Genomic DNA, 24836 nt, shown 5'->3' on the forward strand with positions numbered 1-24836 from the left:
TGGGGGCGTGACCTAGAGGACGCCGGGCAGTTTCGTAAGGGAGCCTCGTGGGGAGTCCGGCTGCGCTCACCGAGTGCGTGAAGAGAACTGGTGGGGCCCTGGGAGGGGGCGTGTGGATGCGGGTCGGAGCGCGGTGGTGCGAGTGACGGTGCTGGGTGTGTTTGTTCGCGTGTTTGTCCCTGCGCGTGTCCCGATGCCTCCTGGAACTCCCATTGCTCGTGTGTGTGTCCGCTCCTGTCTGGTCTCCCCGGTCCCTCTGTGCCCGCGTCTGTGAGCGCGTCCGCCGTCGTTTCCGTCCGCGGGGACTGAGCCTGAGGCCCTATCCAGGCGTCCGCAGTGTCTGGTCTCCTCCTCGGGGTCTGTCTGCGCGTCTGGGGGTGAGTGTGTCTGCGCGTGCGGGTGCGTCTGTCCTGTCCGAGGCGCCCCCCGCGTGTGCCCCGCGCCTCTGTCTGCGGGCGTGGCTGCCGTGTGTGCGGTGCGTGTGGGGGGCCCTCCCGAGAGCGTGGGGAAGGCTGCCCTCCTGCACAGAGGGCCTGGCGCAGCTGCCCGCCTGCCGGCCCGAGCCCACCTGCTTCCTGCCCTCGGAGCCTCACCGGGCCCTGGGGGGGCGGGGCGTGGGTGGTCGCAAGGGGCGGGGCTGAGGAAGAGGTCAGAGACCCCGCCCCATGCTGACCGGGTGGGTTGTTGAGGGCGTCTGTGGGGTGCTCAGGGCATGGCTCTGGGCATGTTATAGGCCTTCCAGTAACTGTGAGGTGGGGACCCTCACCGGCCTCAATATGCAGGTGGGGAAACTGAGGAACAGACTAAGTGAATCCCCCAACTCCTTGCACAGGCATCCAGGTTCCTGAGTCCCGCCCGACACCAACAACCGCACAAGTGGCAAATATTTGTTTCCCCTTAGAAACAAAGGAAGGAAGGGAATGTCAGAAAGCTTGGACAGAGGAGGAGGAGCATCAGCCACCCCAGGATCTTCACCACCTGGGGTCAGAGGTCACCGGCCCGATGCACATGTCTGTTCCAGGGCCACTGTGCCTTCATGGCCTCCTTTGTATTAATAAAGTAAAAATTAGAGTTGTTATTGACTGTTATAAGGATAAGTGTAGTCCAGGCTAGATTCAATTAATTCTTACTCTTATTAAAAAAAACGATATTTAAAGGGCGCCTGCAGGTATCAGGATCCTTTGCCCACTGTGCTTCCTGGGTAAGTTGGCTCTTTGTGGCTTTTTTATCCTGCACTGAGCAGCCATGTTTTTGACCTCGTGGTGCAGGAATAGGAGTCAAGAAGTAAAACTGCAGAAAGAGTACATCTGTAATAATTAAATTCTGTGCAAGCCCTTCCTCATGTGATTTTGTGGATTGGCTGCTGACCTGTGAATCACAAGGTCACTGGTTTGATTCCTGGCCAGTGCCTGGTTCCTGGGCTGTGAGGAGGATCCGTGGTTAATATGGTGCAAGAGGCAAGCGGTCGGTTTGTGTCTTGTGCATCAGTGTTTATGTCCCTCTCTTTTGCTCTCCCTTCCCTTCCCTCTAAAAATAAATAAGTCTTTTAAAAATCTTTCTAAAAACACATTAAGTCATTCCACCTGGGGATATGACATAACTCGTGTTTCTGGGAGAGTTCCTGGAATTTCAGATTTGACACTCAGAACTTAACACATATATCCAGAATTAGTTGTTTCTTTTGTTGGTTGGTGTTTGTTTCTAGCAACAGTGCTATAATACACATTGTTCAGATGTTTAGATGTTTATTGTTTATAGAGAGAGAGGACGAGAGAGAGAAACATGGATCAGTTGCTTCCCGCTGGCACCCCAACCTGGGATCAGTGCTGTAAGGGTCAGAGAAACTGGTGACTCTCAAGCCAGTAGAAAATAATTAGCAGCAAAGGACAAATGTAATCTTGAATCAGGGGGTCTCGGAGTCCGAGTCAACAGTATTAGCACAGTTACAATTCAGGAAATGACATTCCTCAGCTCATCACAAATGTCTCTGATATCAAAGGCTGGAAGATAATCATCACCAAACACAGGGAAATGGCAAACTCAACAAACAAGTTAGGGAATCTTCAAGGGAGAGCTGGAGACAGACCTATAACGATCACCCTTAAGTTAATTATCACCCTTAGTTAATTTCATTGATCATGTTAGATTGTAACACTGGAGAATCCAGCATGGAGAAACAGAGGAGAAGGAAGGGGAAGGGTGAAGGGCGGGCGGAGTACAGGAGTTAGGATAAAAAGCAGCCTGCTCCAGTTGTTGGAGCACACCTTTGATTTGGCTGTGACCGGACCTGCAGATCTGTGAATAAACAACTGCCTCGTCTACTGCTTAAGTCCTGTGCTCCTGTGTTTTTGTTGTCAGTATTTCTGACAGTGCTGAAACCCACATTCTAGATTTGGGTCAAGACCAGGGATCGAACTAGACCTTTTGTTTCAGGACAAAGCTTTAACTAGTGAAGTCACATGGCTCTAGTCTCCCTACGTGTATCTGATCAATGAGCCTCAACAGTAGCCCAGGAGATCTGGAGGAGACCCATTGGGTGGGGTCGTTCCTGGAGTGTCTTCTGGTGCTTTAGCCTTCAGTCAGTCTCTAGCTGGGGGCAGAGGGCCCTGTTACTCCCTCCAGTCTGTGGGACTGGTTGTGTGTGCATGTGTGTGTTGCATGTTGCCGGAGTGTCAGTGTGTGGCTGTGACTTGTGCACCAACCACATGGACCCGGATGTACTCAGCCAGTTCTAGTCCCAGCCTTGTGTTCTTGGGCTCATGGCTTATCTAATTACCTCATCTGTAACATGGGGTGAGTGGAAATAGCCCCCACCTTATAGGGGTGTGAGGAGAATTAAATCAGGGACATTTGTTGAATGCCTTAGATGCTATCGGACCCCTGCACATATTCATTGTTAACATGTGAGCGTGTCCCTGTCTGCATTTGGCTCTGTATTTGACATGGTCTCTCACGATGCTTTTATCTTTCTCCCCCTGTGCCCAACCTGCCTGTCCCCCAGTCACCATGGGCACTGGAAGGATGGACACGCAGCCGCGGACCAAGAAGGCCCTGGTGAGTCATGTCAGCCTCTCGCACCTTCTTCCTTAGGATCAGGCTTCTGAGCAGTGATGACCTACTGCCCCCTGCCCCGAAGTCCCTCAGGGCCAGGCCCCAGGTCCAGTCTCCTGGGGTTGTATTCCCCCAGATTGCTAGAGTACTGTCTTGACACTGACATTTTTCTACTACAGGGGACAGGATAGGTCAGCAGTGAGCTGCCATACCCTGGGGCTTTCAGAAAACACCGCTGTGCACTTGGGAAGTGGCGGCTTAAACATTTTTGATGAAGTATGACAGAGGCCCTGGGCAGGATGTGCTGGTTGAGGGCCTTCACAAGTAGGCAGACAGCACTAAATACCCAGAGGACTGATGGGGGATGGAAGGAGGCCGCTTGTCCAGACGGCCGTGTGGATGTCCCTGGCTGTGGCCTTGATGTTTTATGATGTGTTCGTAGGTGGCTATTTGTGGTATTTTTCTCCAAGTTTCCTTCTATGGATGAAATATTTTATAATAAAAAATATACAGGTGTATGTTGCGTGAAGTTGTGGAACAGGGATGCTGAGGCAATACAAGCAGGCAGAATGAGTGATCAACAACGAACGAAGGGCTGCAGCTCACTCAGGCTATCAGCAAATTCTAGCAGTCCAACCGTTCCTTTTATTGGGTTACAAAAGTTACTAGAAATAGAATCAATAGGATATATAGGTTTGGCTACAATGCTAAACTACATTTTATCTAAAAACTACAAAGCAAGGTAATAAGTGACAAGGGTCTGTTCCACCTCAGATGTTATCACTATGGGAAAGGAGACACTGTCCCTTAGAACTCCTTTGTTCCTAGGAGCCTGTGACCTGGCCGCCAGATACTGAAGGCAGCTGCTGGCCTCCGCAAGACTCGTTTGCAAGTCATTGCAGGCTGAGTTACCACCTGGGAGGTAGGGCTCATATGCAAGCCCCCTGCGGATGCCATTTGACTTTTCTCTTCAAGTGTAGCTCAGTTGTTTGGAGGACCATCTTGATATGCCAAAGTTGTGGGTTCGATCCCTGGTCAGGTCACATATGGGAACCAATCAGTGAATTCCTCAGTGAGTGGAACAGCCTCTCTTTCTCTGTCTCCTGAAACAATAAATTATACATACATATATATATATATATATATATATATATACACACATATATATATATAAACATATACATATAAATATCTGGGGGTAAATTTTCTTTTTATCATCATTAGAGGATGTTTTTTGAATTTTAGGGAAAGAAGAAAAAGAGAAATACAAATGTGAGAGAAACATCGATTTTTTGCCTCTCACCCATGCCCCTAACCGGAATCAAACCCGCAGCCTTTTAGTGTATGGGACATCGCTCCAACCAATTGAAGCACCCAGTCATGGCTGGGAAAAAATCTTTGTCATGCGTTTTGGTTTTTTTTGTTTTTTTTTTAATATTCCAAATGAGGAGCTACTGTGTAAAGATTTTATTCATTTTTTTAGAAGGAGGCGAACTGAGGGAGGAGATGGAGAGAAACATATTTGTGGGAGACAATGAGTTGCCTCCCGCATGCCCCCTACTGGAAACCTGGCTGACAACCTAGGCATGTGCCCTGACTGGGAATCAAATAGGGGACCTTTTGGTTCAAAGGCCAATGCTCAGAGCACTCAGCCACACCAGGCAGGGCTTTGTGTTGTCTTCACAGGCAATTCCTTGTAGAGGAAGCTTGGGGTGGGTATCTTAAGGCCTTTTTGAAATCTTCATAGTTACGAGTTGCGAAAGTTTATTCTCACCCCACAGTGCAGCGTGGGCTGCCATTGGTTCGCATTAGCGGTTGTTGGGTGCGTATTCTACTCATTGAATATAAATAACGGGTGGTATAAACTATCCTTGTGGGAAGTGATAACTGATATCACATGATTTCTTCCTCAGTTGCATAGTTTATGGTCTTAGTGAGGCCTGTTGTTTAGAAAATGTTTTTTCGCCACTTATGTAGGCAAGCAAATTATTTATCCTATGCTCTGCTGGTCCTTAGGAATCTCAGTATTCTTGAAGCATTATATTTTTATAAGATTGTATTTATTTATTTTTAAGGAGAAGGGAATGGAGGGAGAAAGAGAGGCAAGGAAAACCTCAATCAGCTGCTGCCTGTATCAGCCCCGTTGAGAGACCACACCTTCATCCTTCAGTTGGACAGATGATGCTCCAGCCAATTGAGTCACCCTACCAGGGTTGAACATTTCTTATCAATGTTATCACACAAGCTACGGTGTTTTAAATCTGGCTGCTTTGCCTGAGCATCACGTGTTTGATGTTCATCTGTGTGGTAGCAGGTGTTCTTCCTCACAGCTGTATACTATTTCATTATACAGTAGGCCCTATGTTTGTACATTTATCAGGTGGTGTACATTTGGGTTGTTTTTACTTTTTGGTGGTTATTAGTAATGCTGCTGTGAACATTCATGTACAGGTTTTTTTAGGTTCTCGTTTCTCTTGGGTGCAGAAGCGGCAATTAACGGGTCCTTTGATGGCAGTATATTCAACCATTTAAGAAACAATCCGAGTCTTCTCCAACACAGCTCCATCATGATGTCTCCACCTTTATCTTCTCTGTGATGGCTGCCTTGGTTTCTTTTTCTACCAACATTCTTTAGGATTTCCAACGGTTGTCATTTTTGTGTGGTTGAGATTGAGGGTTCAATTTATTTATAATAATTTCTTTTAGTGTAATTAATTACATTCTTTTAAAAAAAATTTTTTTTTAGGATGTGGTTGTCTCTTGTGCGCCCCCAACTGGGGACGTGGCCCGAAACACAGACTTTTGTGCTGACCAGGTATCGAACCAGAAACTCCTTATTTGTAGTCAGGCGCTCAATTCACTGAGCCACACGAGCCAGCGCCATTCTTATATTTTTTTAAATAGCAGAGCGTGACCTGGCTGGGTGCTCAGTTGGTTATAGCATCATCTTGTACACCAAATGGTGTGATTTTGATCCATGGTCTGCGTATGTGTATGAGCAAAATTGATGTTTCTCTCTCTCTGGCCCTGCATTCCTGTCCCTCTAAAGTCAATAAATATATCCTTGACTGAAGATTTTAAAAAATAGAGCCTCATTTCACTCTTGGAGCTGGGGGAGGTTTTTCCTGGGGTGAAGTTGTTTCTGCCATTAGCTACGCATCCAAACAGAAGATACCCTGGAATGAGTGGCTTCAGACACAATTGAACAGAGCACTCAGAGGGTTTCGGCATGTTTTTTAGGAAGCCCTTTGTCTAGGGGACTCTACAGACCCTTCTGAGGTGGGGGGCTGGGAGTCTCACTTCCACATAGTTCCTGTACAGTGTCGACTCCCAGATGCCCAGGACCTTCTCTGGTGTTCAGTACATCCCAGCCCAGGCTCGGTGAATGGAGCCTGCTCAGTACAAATTGCATTAAGTGAGTTCAATCAGGTGGGCAGACTCAGGAAAAATTTTTGGCAAGTGTTATGTTAAAAAGATTAAAATGAAATAAGCACAATAAAGGACACAAGAGGAAACCTGGTGAGGTGATAAGGGAAAAGACCCATTTTGCATTTTTACCAGTATATTTATTGATTAGGATATTTGGAGTATGTTGGCTGTTTCCGGCTAGTGGTTTCTACGGGGTAGAGACCAGGGGTGCTGCCTAACATCCTCTAATGCATACGACATGCCACAGTAAAGAATGATTTGGCCTAAATGTCAATAGTACGTAGAAACTTCGCAAACCACTTTTGATGTGCTCGATCAGTCAGAGCACCTTCCTCATACACTGCATGATTCTTCTTTTGCATTTCACTTGTGCATTTACCTCTCTTGAAATGGTAAAGCATAATAAACTGTAAATGTTCCATATTTTCTAATATCTTCATTATTAAAATTGAAGCACAAAATTTCACCAGGTTTGATAAGGTTTTTATAAAATTCATGCTGATATGACAGCTGTCACAATACCGTCTAACAAACTTGTTTCAAATGAAGATAAAGACAACTATGCGCTATTAGAGCCACGCTATGGAAAAAATGTAAGAGACATTTTGGCCAATGCAATACTTCCCAATTTATCAAATTGTATACCTGTAATATGTACAGTTTTTAGTATAGCAATCATACCTTAGTAAACCAGGGCTTTTTTTAGTTATAAGGTTTTAAAAATTATTTTTAAATGTAATTTTTTAATTAAGCTGTTACAGGTGTCCCAATTTTTTTCCTCTTCGCTCCCTTCCATCCTGTATCCCCCTTCTCTCCAGCAATCCCACCTCCCTTCCTTCATGTCCATGGGTCATGTTTGTTTGTAAGTTCTTTGGCTTCACCCTTTCCTATATTATTTTTACTCCCCCTTGTCTGTTTTGTACCAACCAATTGGCCTTCTTAATCTCTGCACCATTTCCCCATTTCTCCTTCTTTCCCCTCCCAGCTGTTCACCCTCCAAATGGTCCCCATACCTATGATTCTGTTCCTGTTGTTTGGTTAGGTTGTTTTTGTCTTTTTACTCAGTTGTTGATAGTGGTGAATTTGCTGTCCTTTTAATGTTTGTAGTTTTGATTTTCTTTTTCTTAAATAAGTCCCTCTATCATTTCATTTAAGTGTTTTTGTGATGATGAACTACATTCGCGTTGCCTTGTCTGGGAAGCACCGTATCGGCCCTTCCATTCTAAATGATAGCTTTGCTGGATAGAGTAATCTTGTTATAGGTCCTTGGTTTTTATCACTTTGCATATTTCTTGCCAGTCCCTTCTTGACTGCATAGTTTCCATTGAGGAATCAGATGATAGTCTTATGGGAACTCCTTTTTAGGTAACTACTTTTCTCCTGCTGCTTTTAGATTCTTTCTTTATCTTTAACCTTTGGCATTTTCATTATGATGTGTCTTGGTGTTGTCATCTTTGGATCTAGCTTGTTTGGGACTCTATGCTTCCTGGACTTGTATGTCTTACTTCCTTTGCCAAATGTGGTAAGTTTTCCTTCATTATATTTTCACACAAGTTTTCAATTTCTTGTTCTTCCTCTTCTTTTTGTGGCACCCATATGATTCAGATGTTCATATGTGAGTCATATCAGCATCTCATACCTCCTTCCTTAGGATCGAACTTCTGGGCATGGATGACCACCTGTTTTTTTTAAAGAAGAGCTTATTGCCCTGGGGTATGTAACCGGAGGCTGGAGTATTGTCTTATGCACCAAAAGTTTGCGGGTTCATCACGGGCTCATGATGTAAGATGATATCTCATTGTGGTTTAATTTGCAGCTTTCTCATAATTAGTGATTAAAATTTTTCATATGTCTGTTGGACGTGAGTATGTGCTCTTTGGAGAAGTGTCTATTCAGGCCCTTTGCCCATTGTTTATTGGATTGTTTGTTTTCCTGGTGAACAGCCCCATAGTGTTTTTTGTCAGTTGGAGGACCATACAATGCACTTAGGCACCGAGGACACAGCATGATCAGGCCCTTCAGAGCTCTGCACCCTGTTGACACCATGTCACATGCATCCTGTGCGCTTTCCTGATCCTCTCGATCCTTCTGTCTGCGTCTCCTGACCCCTGTGAGGAAGGCCTGGCAGTGAGTGGTGTGCACTTCCTTTCACAGGGCTCGGTCGCGTTCGGGGACGTGATGGTGGACTTCACCCGGGAGGAGTGGCAGCAGCTGAAGCCTGCGCAGAAGGAACTGTACCGAGAAGTGATGATGGAGACCTACTGGAACCTGGTCTCGCTGGGTAAGGGGCAGCTTCACTGCATTATTCACCACCTGCCTGTCACTTTAGGATGACATAGAAATACAAAAGATGGACAGATCTGACTAAGTAAAGTGTTAAAGTTATTTGAATCTAAAGATAAACATTAACCCTGGCTAGTGTACTCATGGTTTGAGCACCAGACTGCCAAACCATACATCAGCCGTTCAATTCTCGGTCAAGGCCCATGCCTCTGTTGCAGGTAAGTTCCCCATTTTGGGGTGCTCAAGAGGCAACCAATAGCACATCGATGTTTATCTTCTACACTTTGTTACTGCCTTTCCCTATCTCTACATGTAAATAAATGAAATATTTTAAAGAAAAGAAAATAAATATAAAAATAATGTTGATGGGTGATGAAGTGGGGAAGAGTATTTACTGCATGTAGAACAGAGGATTATAAATACATAAACAGCTGTTAGGGAAAAATGAGAAAAAGACCAAGCAAATGATAGAGAGATGGACCTGCTCATCAGCATACAATTCACAGATGTAGAAATACATGGAGTTAAAATTTACAAAGGATTTATAAACCATACTGATAGTCAACAGAGTAGCAACTGAGTCACTACTTTTCAAAATTAGTGTACGGTCCCATTTCATTAACGGCTTTTGTGGACCTTTTACCGTCCTACGGTTAACTGCAAATAGCTAAAGCGAATGATTTGATGCACTTTGACACCATATTACTTGGTACGTCATTCATTATGATGTAGACTGCACGCGTCCATTAGCACAAAATGTTTTTCTGTTTTTTCCCACCACCTTCCACCCTCCAGTGACCACTGTAGGTTACTGTGTCTTTTCTAAAATTTTATGTGTTTGGACTCATATGACATGTACTCCTTTTCTTTGATTATCTGACTTTTTAAAGTTTTTATTATAACTTTGTAGTTCATCCATGATGTCTAAACGATTCAGTGGTTCTCTTCTCTTACTCTTTCTTCTTCTTTTTTTTAACTTTAAAGAAGGATGTGCTTCCCAAGGATATGTTTATTAATTTGAAAGAGAAATAAAATGAGAAACCTCAATCTGTTGCTTCCTACAGAGGCCCCTAACCTGGGATCTGACCCGCTATCTTCTGATACTCACGACCATGTTCCCATCACTGGTGCTTCCTGGCTGGGCTGTAACTCACTTCTCATTGCAGAGTGATACTCTGCTTCATGAATTGACCACCATGTGCTTATCCCCTCACTTCATGATGAGCAGATGGGTTGTGTCCAATTCTGGATATTTTTTGTAGACACATGATGTACTTTCTCTTGTGCTTGGATTGGTGATACAATGGTGTGTATTTAACTTTTTCAGAAATGCCACCCTTTTTCCCAAAGCAGTTGCCTCATTTTTGCTTCCACCAGCAGGCACTCGGCATTGCATTGCTCCGTGTGCTTGTCAGAACTGATTACGCTCAGCCTTTCTCACTGCAGCCAAAACTTTGGTTGGTGAGTGGTCATATCACGGCCCAGCTGGCCGCTGGTGCTGAGGACCTTTCCAGGAGCTCATTTGCCATCGGTCTGTTCTCTCTGGTGAAGTGTATGGTTCAAGTCTGTTGCCTGTTATTTTCGTTATTTTCTTTGCTTCATTATCATTCACTTTTGAATGTTTTTAACATTTTCTTATGTTTTTAATTTTTGATTGAAGTCCTTTATGAGAAAGATGCTGTGTAACTATTTGTTTCATTCTGTGAGTCGTCTATTCTCTTTCTTGATGGCATCATTTCCAACACACACGTTTTTAGTGGTGATTGGGTCCAGATTATTTATTTTGTTTTTACCTGTGCTCTTGGTGACATATCACAAGAACAATCAGCTATTTAAAGGCCATGAAGATATTTACTCCTTTTTTGTCTACAAGTTTTAGAATTTTAGGTCTTTGTTCCATTTTGAGTTAATTGTTGTGAGTGATTTAAAAGGGCTGACATCACTTTTTTTAAGTGAAAATTATTGCTGGTACATTGGGTAATAGGAACCTATAGCTTTATGTGTACATTTGTATGGTAAATGATCTGTGTATCACATTCTTTGCCCTCCACCCAAAGTCACATCTCTTTGCATCACCATGTATCATCCCTCCTTTGAATGTGCATATCTGGATGCCAAGCCCCATTTCATGATGAGCAGAGATTTGTAATTTGAGGAAGTCCAGTTTTTCTATTACTTTCTTTGGGGATTGCACTTCAGACAATATTCACACCCACACTGTTCTCTGTCCCATCTTTGCAGCCATAGTCCAGTTACATCCCAGCATGTCTCACACCCGTGAGCTCGAAACACACCCACCTCACACTTCTCCTTTCTCTCCTCTGGAAAGTTACCCTCAGCCTCCATGTCACAGGCCTCCACCTGCTCTGACATTTGTCATCACTTCCAGACCTCAGGGTCACGAAACATTTTTCTACTTTATGTATTTGTCATACTTTTCCTCCTGGATAGAATAGTCACAGGAAGCCAGATACTGACTCAGGGATTGGATCACATGATGAAAGGTGCTAAATGATTGATGTGTGTTTCTCTGGAAACTTGATGTTTCTTTCCTTCTCTTTTTCCCTTTCCCTCTCTCTAAAAATAATAAAATTAAAATTTTTTATAAATTTATATTATTTCTTTTTCTGAATATTATTTATTTTTAGAGAGGGTAGTGTGAGAAAGAGGAAGGAAACATTGAGGTGCAAGAAAAACATCAGTAAGTTGCCTCTTACACAGCTCAGCACTGGGAACTTGATCTGCAACCCAGGCATGTGCTCTGACTGGAATTCGCACCTGCAATCTCTCCATGTACAGTCTGGCCCTCAATCTGCTGAGCCACACCAGCCAGTCCAAAATTTCTCCTCATGGTTGGAAAACATACATAACATAACATCAATGCTTAAACTCTTTTTTGATTGTTTAACTGTTTTTACGTGCACAGTTCTGTGGTATGAATGACAGTCACTTTATTGTTCAGCCATCACCACTATCCACCTCAGATTTCTTAATTGCCCCTAACTGACCATCTGTCACCCCTAGAGAAGTGCTCCCATCTCCCTCTCCTGCCCTGGCATTCAGGTTCTACTTTCTGTCTCTCATTGATGATTCTAGTTGCCTCATAGGAATGGAATTATATGCTATTCGTCATTGTGTGTGTGACTTAGTTTCCTAAGTCTCTTTGGTGGGTCTCTTCTTCCTCATATCCTTTGGGATGGGAGTTTCTTGATATCATAGTTACCACATCCAATGTGCTAGGTTGCATATTGGTCAGGGGTGCACAAAAGGCCTTCGATTATTCCTCAGCAGAGCTCAGGATGTGTGGGCGGGGATTCCATTTAGGAGGTATCAGCATAGAGAGGAAATTGAAATCCGGGCTCTCAGGACTCAGGGGAGGGGTCTCAAATTCAGATGTTGTGGGGCCAGTGGGAGATAAAATGCAGATGGAGACAGCTGTTTACCACTTCTACTTTCTTTGTCGCCTAGTAGGAAGGAGTGCTCTGTGGGGCTCGATCATTACTTTTGAAATGAGATTTTGGTGTGAGATTTCAGTATTTAAATGTTGGTAACAATCCTGATGTCCATGTACAGAGTCCAGAACTAAGGACAGCCCCCTAAGCTGGAAACAGATTCAGGAACCCAAGGGACACACACAGGCAGGGACTGGAGTGGCTGTAGTCAGTGGGGAGGGATAACTGTGCAAGAGGAGGGTGAGGAGCCAGCACCCAGGGCCAGGCCGCTCCTGAGCAGCATAGGAAGGTGGTAGCTTGGCTGGGCAGAAGGGAGACAGGGGACAACCAGCACAGCCACACGTGAGTCGGCTCTACTTCTTCATTACTGACTAGAGTAAATCCTTTGAGAAGCACAGCAGGCTGGGCATGTGTACAACATGGCCTGGAAGTGAGCAGCTTGGTGTCCTGAACACTCACTGGGTTTGTGGGAGCCTCGGGTCTACCGTCCTCGTTCTCTCCAGGGATCGTCCCCCAGCTCTGAGCTTCCCTGGCCGCCTTTACACCCACTGCCAAGGGGCCCTTTCTTGCTCTCTGCTCACCTCCCTGTACCTCACCATCTCAGCTCACTGCTTCCCTTCTCCCTGTGTCGCCAGAACAGGCTGTCCTCTGCTCTCAGGCTGTGTCGTGTGTCCTGGGAAAGTCTTCCCTCCCCATGTTGTTAATTACATGTATGTCGTCATCTATTCCCGCTTCCCTCAGACTTGGAGACTAGACCTGACCTGAAGGAATCGAATCCACAGAAAGAGTTTTGGGAAGACAGACCCTCTGTTGCGGTGGTGGTGGAAGGATCTACGACACATGGTTCCTGGTGTTGTGCCTATGAAGGTTCGGAGACACAGGCTGACCAGTCTGGATGGCAACAGGGGAGCCCAGGGACATATCTGTGGCATTTGGACACATCCGAAGTATTAGCCCCTGAACGTTGTGAATTTAAGGCATTTGCCCAGCAAAGTTCCATGTCAGACCCACCCAGCGTGGAAGGACGGAGAGGACCAGGGATACACCTGTTCACCATGTGTGGGAAGAAAGGTGTTTCAGGCCTTGGCACGCCCAGCAAACCCATTGCAGAGAAGAAGCCCTATAAGTGTGGGGATTGTGGCAAGCCGAGCCTCATTGTGCTTCAGAGGTCACACACTGGGGAGAAGCTTTATGTGTGCAGTGAGTGTGGCAAGGCCTCTACCCAGAAAGGGAACGTCAAACTGCACCAGTGGATACACACCGGGGAGAAAGCATACACGTGCATGGACTGCGGCAAGTCTTTCACCCAGAAAGGGAAGCTCAAAAGGCACCAGAGGACGCACACCGGGGAGAGGCCGTATGTGTGTGGGGAGTGTGGCAAGGCCTTCACCCAGAAAGGGCACCTCAAAGTGCACCAGAGGACGCACACCGGGGAGAGGCCGTACCCCTGCCAGGAATGTGGCAAGGCCTTCACCCAGAAAGGGTACCTCAAAGTGCATCAGAGGATGCACACCGGGGAGAGGCCGTATGCCTGTCAGGAATGTGGCATGACCTTCAGCCACAAGACGAGGCTCATTAAGCATCAGAGGTCACACACCGAGAAGCCGTATGTGTGTGGGGAGTGTGGCAAGGCTTACCACCAGAAGAAGAGCCTCATTTTTCATAGGAGGTCACACACTGGGGAAAAGCCATATGTGTGTGGTGACTGGGGTAAGGTCTTTACCCAGAAAGGGAACGTCAAACTGCACCAGTGGACACACACCAGGGAGAAAGCATACACGTGCAGGGACTGCGGCAAGTCTTTCAAGCAGAAAGGGAAGCTCAAAAGGCACCAGAGGACTCACACTATGGAGAGGCCGTATGTGTGTGGGGAGTGTGGCAAGGCCTTCACCCAGAAAGAGTACCTCAAAGTGCACCAGAGGATGCACACCGGGGAGAGGCCGTACACCTGTCAGGAATGTGGCAAGGCCTTCCTTAACAGAAGTGGTTTCATAGTGCATCAAAGGACACACACCGGGGAAAAGCCATATGTGTGTGTGGAGTGTGGCAAGGCCTTCAACCAAAAGATGAGGTTCATTGAGCATCAGAGGTCACACACTGGAGAAAAGCCGTATGTGTGTGGGGAGTGTGGCAAAGCCTTCACCCGGAAAGGGTACCTCAAAGTGCACCAGAGAATGCACACCGGGGAGAGGCCGTACCGCTGTCATGAATGTGGCAAGGCCTTCCTTTACAACAGTGGGCTCATAGTGCATAAAAGGACACACACCGGGGAAAAGCCATATGTGTGTGTGGAGTGTGGCAAGGCCTTCAGCCGCAAGACGAGGCTCAATGAGCATCAGAGGTCACACACCGGGGAAAAGCCATATGTGTGTGAGGAGTGTGGCAAGGCCTTCAGCCGCAAGATGAGGCTCCTTGGGCATCAGAGGTCACACACCGGGGAGAAGCCGTATGTGTGTGGGGAGTGTGGTAAGGCTTACCACCAGAAGAAGAGCCTCATTTTTCATAGGAGGTCACACACTGGGGAGAAGCCATATGTGTGTGGTGACTGTGGCAAAGCCTTTAGCCAGGAAGGGACCCTCAAAATTCACCAGAGGGCGAACACCGGGGAGAAGACTTATGTGTGCGGTGAGTGTAGCAAGTGTTTTACCCAGAAAGGGAAGCTCAACGCACAAAAGAGGACACATACCGGGGAGAATCCTTATGTGTGTGGCGAGTGTGGCAAGACTTTCAGCCACAAGACAGACCTCATTGTGCATCAGAGGTCACACACCACAGAGAAGCCGTGTGTGTGTAGGGAATGTGGCAAGCCCTACCACGAGAAGAGGGGCCTCATTTTTCATGAGGTTTCACACACTAGGGAGAAACCATATATTTGCAGTGACTGTGGGAAGACCTTCATCTGCAAATGGAACCTCAAAGTGCACCAGAGGATGCACATAGGGGAGTCTGTACATTTGCCATAAATGTGGCAAGGCCTGCCTTCGGAACAGTGATCTCATACTGCATCAAAGGACACACACTGGGGAAAAGCCGTATGTGTGTGGGGAATGTGGCAAGGCCTTCAGCCAGAAACGAAACCTCAAAATGCGCCAGAAGTCGCACACTGGGGAGAAGCCGTGTGTGTGCAGTGACTGGCAAGACCTTCAGCCAGAAAGGGGCCCTCAAAATGCACCAGAGGAGGAACACCAGGGAGAAGGCTATGAGTGCAGGGACTGTGGGAAGGTCTTTACCCAAAACAAGTGTCTGATCATACACTGGAGGAACAAACGGGAGAAGCTGTTTGGTTGTGGAAACGCCTTCAATCAGAAGTCACACCTCACGTATAGCTTATCCACAGGATGCACACTGGGGATAAGCTGTACGTGTGCCAGGACCGGCAAGGCCTTCACCCATAATGAGTACCTCATCACATATCAGAGGACGTACACTGGTGAAAAGTGTGCGTGTGTGGCCAGTGTAGGACAGCCTTCAGGAAAAATTACATGCTCAGGAAGCACAGGCATGTGCACAGTGGGGAGCGGCTGTACCAGTTCTCCATCTTTCAGAGGAGCTTCATGGCACACTTGTCACAGTTGTAGCACCTGACTGACCACATCGAGGAGAAGCCATGTAAGTGTAGCCAGTAGGGCAAAGTGTGCATCTGGAACTACTTCCCTGCTGTCCTCCGGAGGATACAAATGGGAGACTAGCCCTATGAGTGTGACAAGTGCACAGAAACCTTCAGCAGGATCTTCAACCTTATGTGACACCAGTGGAGGAGGCACACTTGGCACAGGGGCATGATTCTCATAATCCACACCTGACAAATGAGTTCTGAGCCATGCATCAGTGCCAGACTTGACCTGACAGCTCAACAGTAGGATGCTGCTGAACTCCTGCCAACACAGGTCTTAGGAATGTTAGTGATGGGGACAGGCCATGCAGTGTTCAGCATTAGCTTTTGCTGAATCTGCAGGGCTCTGTGGAAAGCAAGAACCCCGACAGATCTAGCATATGTGAACGTGTTACAGTAAAGTGGAGGAAAGGAAGTGAAAGGAAATGGGGAGGGGCGCTCCATGGGGACATTGTTACTTTGTGACACCAAATGGATGTAGTCCAGATGTCGTGTTGTCGCTATCTGTGGGTGTCCTTTTTTTCCCCATCTTTGGGTGTCCTTGTTTTCTCCATACCCAGCCCCCAGGTTCCCTGAAACAGTACAATTTGTTGAATCGTTAATGATGGAAAAACCTCTTATTTCAAGTATTAAACAGTAACAGTAATTGCATCTGTTGTCAGAGTTTCTCATAGTGATCTTTTTTTTTTATATATATATATATAAATTGTTTTTAAGGGAGACCAATGTCCTTTTAAACACTCCTCAGGTGCAAAAGACACATATACAGGTTTTCCTGTCAAAACAAGTGTCAATGCTTGGCTTGAAGGAGTACGAATCACCGACAGGAACCTAACAGGCCTGAAGAAGATTTGAGACTGCTTGCCCCTCCCAGCCCTGCATTCCGGACTTGGGAATGGTCAGGCCAAAAGGCTGGGCCTAGACTTTCAGCAGCAGAGATCAGGGAACAACAGCCTCCCAGCAGGGCTGTTTCAGTTACAGGAGGAAAATAACCTCTCACTTCACACACTGTCCCATGTCCCCATGCACCCTGTAAGGCATTGAATTCCTCTGATGATAAAACGTCTTCAATCACGTGGACGCATATTCCATCTATGGATCACCCAAAGCCTTAGTCATGTTTTACTTAATATTTCATTATTGATGAAGATAGAGATCTATTACCAATAATAAACAGCAAACAACATCAGAATATTGCTCTGTAACAAAAATTCATAAAACATTAATAAATGGGTAGTACCCACTTTGTACAAGTTCTTTTAAATATTTTATTTATTAATTTTTTTAAAGGAGAGAAGAAGAAACACAGGGAGCGAAACATTAATATGTGGTTGCCTCTAGCACACCCCTATCCTAGGACTTGGCTCACCACGCAGGCATGTGCCCTGACTGGGAATCAAACAGGACAGTGTTTCGTTTGCAAGCCGGTACTCAATCCAGTGAGCTACACCGGGCACACAGTTGTTAATTCTTTGAGATGCTTTGTGAACGTCGGTAAATGGCTGCTGACAGAGACCCATGAATCCTGTGCCTTCAGCCCGCCTGCCTTGCCCCCTCCTTGCACCACCAAGTGGGAGTGAGCTGGTGGCTATTATTACGACATTGGTTCCCACTTCTGTACAGCTGCTAATTTACCAGTGTCCTCCAATGGGACATAAAGCATAGTGTACAGCTGGTGCCTCAGTTGGGAAACACTTCTTCCATATGCCAAGGTTTCTGGTCAATCTCTGATCAGGGCACATACAAGGAAACCAACGAATCCTCAAGTGTGTTATAAAATAATCAATGTTCCCCTATCAGTAAGTAAATATCTTAAAAATTGAAATAGATCTCCTTTTGACGCCATCCTTTCTAAGAGTCTTCACTTGGAGCCACCTACAGAATAGATGGAATTCATTCACATAACAAATTTTATTTATATTTGAGTTCAATTTAAGTAATTGAAAAATACATTTAGAAGCATCACACTTTACTCATTTAACTCTTCAGGAAAGTAATTATAGAATATTTGGATATCCTGGGTGGTCTGTTCAGTGACTGAGCATCGGCCTGCAAACGGAAGGGTTGCTGGTTCAATTCCTGGTCAGGACACATACTTGGGTTGTAGGCCAGATCCACTATTGCAGGTGTGTAAAAGGCAAGCAATTGATGTTTCTCACAACTCATTGTTTCTCTCCTCTTTCTCTCTTACCCTCTTGATAAAAATAAAATGTTGAAATCAAAAAAAGAATATCTGTTTGTGCCAAGAATACTTTTAAGAGGTGGAGGTTCAGGGGTGTATTATAGGGACCTCCAGCCAGAATGGAGGGATAGGAAAACTCTCTCCACCCGCCACAACAGTGAGAGGAAATATAAATATCTCAAAAGTAAAAAAAACAGAACTGCCAGAGGATTAAACTGAATGGAAGTCCAGGAAACAAAGATATAAAAAAGCAATTCTTATCCAGACTGGAAGGAAGGGTAGTTAAGGCATGGAGAGGATGCCATGTGGCTGTGGTGGTGGTGGTGGTGGTGATGGTGTTGGCAGTGGCAGCGGTAGTAGGAAGGCCATGGCTGTGTTCAGCCAGCAGAAAACATAGTCACATTATAAAAGTCGTAAAGACCACGTTTGCAAACCTCGAGGCCAAGACCAGATGGCTCTGCTCACGGTTCCATCATTAGGGAAAACAAAGCCTTATTGTTCTGACTGGAAAACCAGTGGGGTTTGGAGAAGTGGAGGAAACTAACTGTCTCTCAGCAGAGTCTTTTTAGAGGCTCCAATGGTGCTAAAACCCACCCACTTTGAGAACCACAACCAGGGCAACAGCTAGAGGTTGGCCAGGAAGAGGGAGAAATGCCTGGAAAAGGGGTGAGTGCTGAGCAAGTTTTGTTACTCCTCAGACCATTTGCCCCACATACAGTGCCACAATGTGTTGAAACGGGTCACCCCACAATGACAAGTATGTAAGGCTCTGCCCCTTATGACATTACAGGTGCAACAACTCTCCCTAAGACACAGAGGGAAACACAGGAGTCAGTCAAGTTGAGGAGCCAAAGATGTATGGCCCAAAAGAGGGAGCGGATCAAGATACAAGTGGGAGAACTAAGCAACAAGGACATAGCCAATCTAACAGACGCAGAAATCAAAACATGAGTTAACGATGCTCACAGACTTGACACACATGGTTGAGTATGTCAGATGCATAAGGGAAGAAATGAAGGCTACGCTAACTGAAAGGAAAGAAAATGCACATGAAATCAATAGTGAAAGGAATAAAGCCGGTGTTCAGCCAAGGATTTGGAACATCAAGAAAAATAAACAGTGAACCAGTAGAGAATGAAGAAAGAAGAACTGAATAAAGTAGAGGCTTAACAACCTCTGGGACAGCTTTAAACATGCCAGTATCCTAATAGGGGTTTTAGAAGAAGAGGAAGAACAAGAAACTGAAACTTACAAGAAGAAAGAATGAAGGAAAACTTACTTCATTTGGCAAAAGAAATAGACATACAAGTACAGGAAGCACAGAGAATGCCAAACAAGTGAGACCCAAAAAAGACAACCCCAAAGCACATCATAATTAAAATGCTGAAGGTTAAAATAAGCACAGAATTTTAAAAGCACCAAGAGAAGAGAGTTAGCTACAAAGGGTTCCTATAAGAATATCAGCTGATTTCTCCAAAGAAACTATGCAGGCAAAATGGGACTGGCAAGAAGTATTTAAGGGGATGAAAAGCAAGGACCTACAACCAAGACTATCCTGCAAACTATCATTTAGAATGGAAGGGCAGATAAAGTGCTTCCTAGACAACGTAAAGCTAAAGGAGCTCATCATCACCAAGCCCTTATTATATGAAATGTTAAAGGGACTTATTGAAAAAAAAAAAGGTCAAAAGTATGAACATTAAAATAACTGGCAACTATCAAAAACAGAAGCTCAAAAACAAAAACCAAGCAAACAACCAGAACAGGAACATAATCATAGGTATGGGGATCATTTGGAGGGCTATCAGCTGGGAGGGAAAATGGGGTGAAATGGGGACATGGTGAAGAGATTAAGAAGCATAATTGTTAGGTACAAAATAGGGGAATGTTAAGAATAATATAGGAAAAGGTGAAGTCAAAGAACATACAAGAACGATCCTTGGATATGAACGAAGGGCTGCGTGTCTTTTGGAGAGAAAAGGGTTACTGGGTGGAGGGGAACAAAGGGAAAAAATTGGGACAACTGTAAAAGCATAATAAAATATCATTTAAAAAGAGTAAAAGAGTACAGTCCCCATTTCCCATGGACATGAACAAAAGTGTGGGGTTGACTGTGGGGAAGGGCGATGGGGAAATATAGGACAACTGTAATAGTATAAAATTTTTCTTAAATATACGTTAAAAAACAAAGAAGGAACATTGTGTTGCTACCATCATGGAGACCAAATTCCAGAAAGCAAGGGAGACACTATTAAAGAAAAAAAATTTTTAGAGGGGAAAGGAGAGGGAAAGGTTTTATTTATTGGGGGGGGGGTAGGAGGGAGAAAGAAAGGAGGGAAACATTAATGTGTGGTTGGCTCTCACACACCCCCAACTGGGACCTGGCCCACAACCCAGGCCTGAGCTCTGACGGGGAATCAAAGCAGTGATCCTGTGGCCCAAAGGCTAGCACTCAATCCACTGAGCCACACCAGCCAGGGAAAGAAAGATTTTCATTATAATTTCAAGTTTCTTCGGAGAGTTTAGAATATAAAAACCCACTGGGCCAACAAGAGTTTGGAATATAAAAACCCACTGGGCCAACACTAGAAATGTTGGGAATAGCCAGAGTTCCCATGGTTCTAGCTCATCAAAAGCTCAAATCAGCCACTGAGAGCTTCCTGCCCCTTAAACAGGTATGGAAATTATCTTAGGGGTAATTGACACACCACAAGTGTATCTTGCAATATTCAGCACATAGTGGGTGTTTATGATGTCTGCGTCTTGAGTAATGGGGGCAGCTGTGGCTTCCCTGGTTACAAGATCTTTGGGAGAACGAACATATCCATCTCTTCAGTCATCAGTTCTAGAGTGGCTGGATTTTTATACCAGGTGCTCATTTAAAACTTGAACAATGCATGGCCAAATCTGATGACATGATTGGCATGTGTCCTTAACCACTAAAGAGATACCAAAATAGCACAGTGTACAATATACACAATTGAAGTAAGAACTTTTAAGAAATTTTAAGCTGCAAGGCTCTTCATTCAAAAAAAAAAAAGGAAAAACTCCACTCGCATATCGTGATTGCCAGTGTTTATCATTCATGTTATCATAAAATATATCCATGCTCTATTTTTATGAATACACAATATCCTTCTTTGAGTACACCTTTCAATGTAAAAGCTATAACCTAGGGAATGACTCACATGTAACTATACAGCACTTCCCCAATTTGCCCAAGGAAACCATCTCCATAATCCTTGCACGTCTGTCTGCTTTTTCATTTTGGGGGGTACATTTTTTTTGCCACAGAAATGGTTTTGAATCTGAGTTAACAGTCTCCCTGAGGTCGTAGCCAGATCTTTCCACCATAAAAGAATGATGCCTCTTAACAATGTGCAGTTTTCCCCCTCATCTGCTTTCATCCCATGCACCCCACAGCACAGAGAGCTCTGTTTGGAGACAACAGTAGGGCTCACTTCCAGCTGGATGAGTTCTTTGAAGAAGAGGTAGAACTGTATATTGCATGTAGAGGTTTTGTCGGGGACAGCTCCTCTGGTCTGACTCAGCACCACGGAGAAGTGTCCTGATGACATTCAGTGAGATCGTCTTCACGAGGAGGATAGGGTTCAGTAAGACGGACAGCTCACCAGGCCTGGCTCAACAGTTTGAACAGATAGATGTTCTGAAAGTGGATTCAGCTGTGGCAGAGCTTAGATGAAGCTATGTCCTGGCACCAAAGTGTTGTAGGTCGCAAGAGATCGATGTTTCTCTCTCACATTGATTTCTCTCTCTGCCTTTCTCTGCCTATCTTCTGGTGAGGATTAAAGAAAAGAGAAGTCATTCTCACCACCTAAGGCAGCTACAGTAGCATTTCTGTGGCCACTGAGACATTCAGAGAATGCTTTTACACTTGGCTTTGTGGTTCATGGTGTAAGGTGGTCGCAACCTGGACGCCTCTTTCCACCCCAACTCGCCCACTTTTCTCTCGTGACCGCCCTCATCTGTATCACTGTGTTCCATCTGAAAAGTAGCTTGGTTGCCAGGACTAAATCCGTTTGTATTTCTTAGGGACACAGATAGCGAGGCTCGACCACTGGGAGAAGGAAAGGGCAGGATCAGGAGAGGCCACCTGAGCAGATCTCCATTTGCCCGAGCAATGGCTAAGTGTGTGTGTGTGTGTGGGGGGGTGTTGCCTTGGTAACCAAGTTGGTGCCTAGAACGTGAACCATCCGTTCCTGGAGGCAGATACTGTGACCCAGACAGGAGTGAAGGAGGAGGAAGCACTTCACAGAGTGGGCGCAGTGCAAGCCACAGGAATGGAGAAGGGAAGAGCCCTTCAACCCCTTCCTGATTCTGATTGGGGCAGGAACCAGGAAGGGAGGGACTTGCACCAAATACGTCAGAACGGGGGAGGGGGAGGTGCTCGAAGGAAGACGAGTCTGTCAGTCTAGCCTGAGAAAAGAACCGATTGGTCGTGGGTTAACCGTCCCCCTATTCAGCAGGCGGAAATTTAGAAGGTAATTGGACGTTCAGGCCGTCCCACACGTGTAACTAATATAAACCCAGGTGAAGGAAGAGCTATTTTTTGGCCAGCCTGGCAAACGTCCTGTTTGCGGAGTTGGCCGGACCTTGTGGCTCTGTAAGCGGCCTCACCGACCTGGGCGCCTGTGGGTCCCGGGTGGAAGCCAGAAACCGGACAGCGGCGGGTGCGAGCTGAGCTGCCCCGGTGAGTGCTCATCGGCACCCGAGCCTCCACATTACGGTGCTTTGAAGGGGAGCAGCAGCTCCGGAAACTGCCTCCTGCTGCGGTCCGGCTGGGTTTTTCCCTGGTTTTCCGGAGCGGGTGGGCTTTCCGACAAGAGGCTCCGTTGTCGCGGACCCTCAGCGTCGGAATGAAAAACCGATTTCCTTCCCACCGGCCTCTGCCTCTAAAGCTTCCTAATGCGGGCGGTGGGAGAGTAACTTTCTTTTAGGTTCTGTAACAATAACGTGCACTGAACAGGAGCCGGCACCTAACGGGAAGGACTGATAATACTTGTTTTCGTTCGTCTCTCACACTTAACAAGTTTTTTGCCTGTCAGCATGGCGACTACGGTCGGTGCTGGACGTAGGACGTCCGCTGAGGGGCTACCGGGTCTTTTCCAGCCCCCACCGAGGCCCCACCTCCTCTCCGATTCCCCTCCCTCCCCTCCCCCTCGCTGTGCTCCGGGCCGCCTTCGCTTCACCCTGCAGCGCCGTCTCCCTATCCCATTCCGTGACCGCCACCCCCTTCGCCCTCCCTGCTGCTCTGTCGACGTCCTCCCACTCCGCGACCTTCCCCCGATGTCGCTGAGCTCCCCAGAACCACGGCTTCTGGACGTGAGGGCCGCGCCCCCCTCTCACGCTCACGTCAGTTTACCGTCGCTCTGAGGGGAGGCTGGGAGGAGGGTGATGACCGCGCAGAGGCTTCTGGGAAGTGTAGTCGCTCGGTCTGCGCAGGCGCAACTGCGACAGGGTGGGGGCGTGGCCTAGAGGACGCCGGGCAGTTTCTTGAGGTAACCTCGTGGGGAGTCCGGCTGCGTCGGCCGAAGGCCTGAGGAGACCTGGTGGGGCCCTGGGAGGGGGCGTGTGGATGCCGGAGGGGTGCGGATGGTGCTGCGTGTATGCCCTCGTGGAGCTGAGACCCCGGCGGTCGCTGTGAGTGTGTCTCCGTGTTTGTCCCTGCGCGTGTCCGGGGGCCGCCTGGGTCTCCCTTTGCTCGTGTGTGTGTCCGCTCCTGTCTGGTCTCCCCGGTCCCTCTGTGCCCGCGTCTGTGAGCGCGTCCGCCGTCGTGTCCGTCCGCGGGGACTGAGCCTGAGGCCCCATCCAGGCGTCCGCAGTGTCTGGTCTCCTCCTCGGCGCCTGTCTGCGCGTCTGGGGGTGAGTGTGTCTGCGCGTGCGGGTGCGTCTGTCCTGTCCGAGGCTCCCCCGCGTGTGCCCCGCGCCTCTGTCTGCGGGGGTGGCTGCCGTGTGTGCGGTGCGTGTGGGGGGCCCCCCCGAGAGCGTGGGGAAGGCTGCCCTCCTGCACAGGGGGCCTGGCGGGGCTGCCCGCCTGCCGGCCCGAGCCCACCTGCTTCCTGCCCTCGGAGCCTCACCTGGCCCGGGGGGGGGGTGGGCGTGGGTGGTCGCAAGGGGCGGGGCTGAGGTCAGAGACCCCGCCCCATGCTGACGGGGTGGATTGTTCAGGGTGTGTGTGGGGTGCTCGGGGTGTGGCTCTGGGCACTTTATAGGCCTCCCAGTAACTGAGGTAGGGACCCTCACCAGCCTCAATATGCAGACAGGGAAACTGAGGAGGAGAGTAAGTGAATCCCCCAACTCCTCACCCAGGGATCCAGGTTCTTGAGCCCCCACACCAACCACCTCACAGGTGGCAAATACTTGTTTCTCCTTAGAAACCACGGAAGGAAGGAAATGTCAGAGAGCTTGGACAGAGGTGGAGGAGCAGGAGCAACTGCCACACCAGGCTCTCCAGCCACAACTCTGAGGCCACACTGAGTCAGAGTTCACAGACCCCATGCACATGTCAGTTACAGGGCCACTGTGCCTTCATGGCCTCCTTTGTATTAATAAAGTAAAGATAGAGTTGTGATTGACTGCTATAAGGACAAGTGTAGTCCTGGCTGGATTTGATTAATTCTTTCTCTTATAACATTAAAAGAAATGATGTTATTTTAAAGGGCGCCTGCAGGTATCAGGAGCCTTTGCCCAGTGTGCTTCCTGGGTAAGTCGTCTCTTTGTGACTTTTTTATCCTGCAGTGAGCAGCCATGTTTTTGACCTCGATGTGCAAGGACAGGAATCAGGAACTACAATTGCAGATAGAGT

The 24836-nt window shown here is 46.9% G+C and overlaps 1 protein-coding gene across 1 annotated transcript; it reads left to right on the forward strand.

Annotated features, from left to right (window-relative positions):
* The first annotated feature begins 2955 nt into the window (after positions 1-2955).
* Positions 2956-15462, forward strand: LOC149995631 (uncharacterized). Its single transcript, XM_090259275.1, is given in 5 exon segments — positions 2956-3054; positions 8635-8761; positions 12957-15162; positions 15164-15346; positions 15348-15462. Coding segments are annotated over 5 exon segments (2730 nt in total).
* The last annotated feature ends 9374 nt before the right edge of the window (positions 15463-24836 follow it).

The sequence above is a fragment of the Furipterus horrens genome, unplaced genomic scaffold (genome assembly GCF_987537825.1).
Source record: "Furipterus horrens unplaced genomic scaffold, mFurHor1.1.pri manual_scaffold_13, whole genome shotgun sequence".
Classification (NCBI taxonomy): Eukaryota; Metazoa; Chordata; class Mammalia; order Chiroptera; family Furipteridae; genus Furipterus; species Furipterus horrens.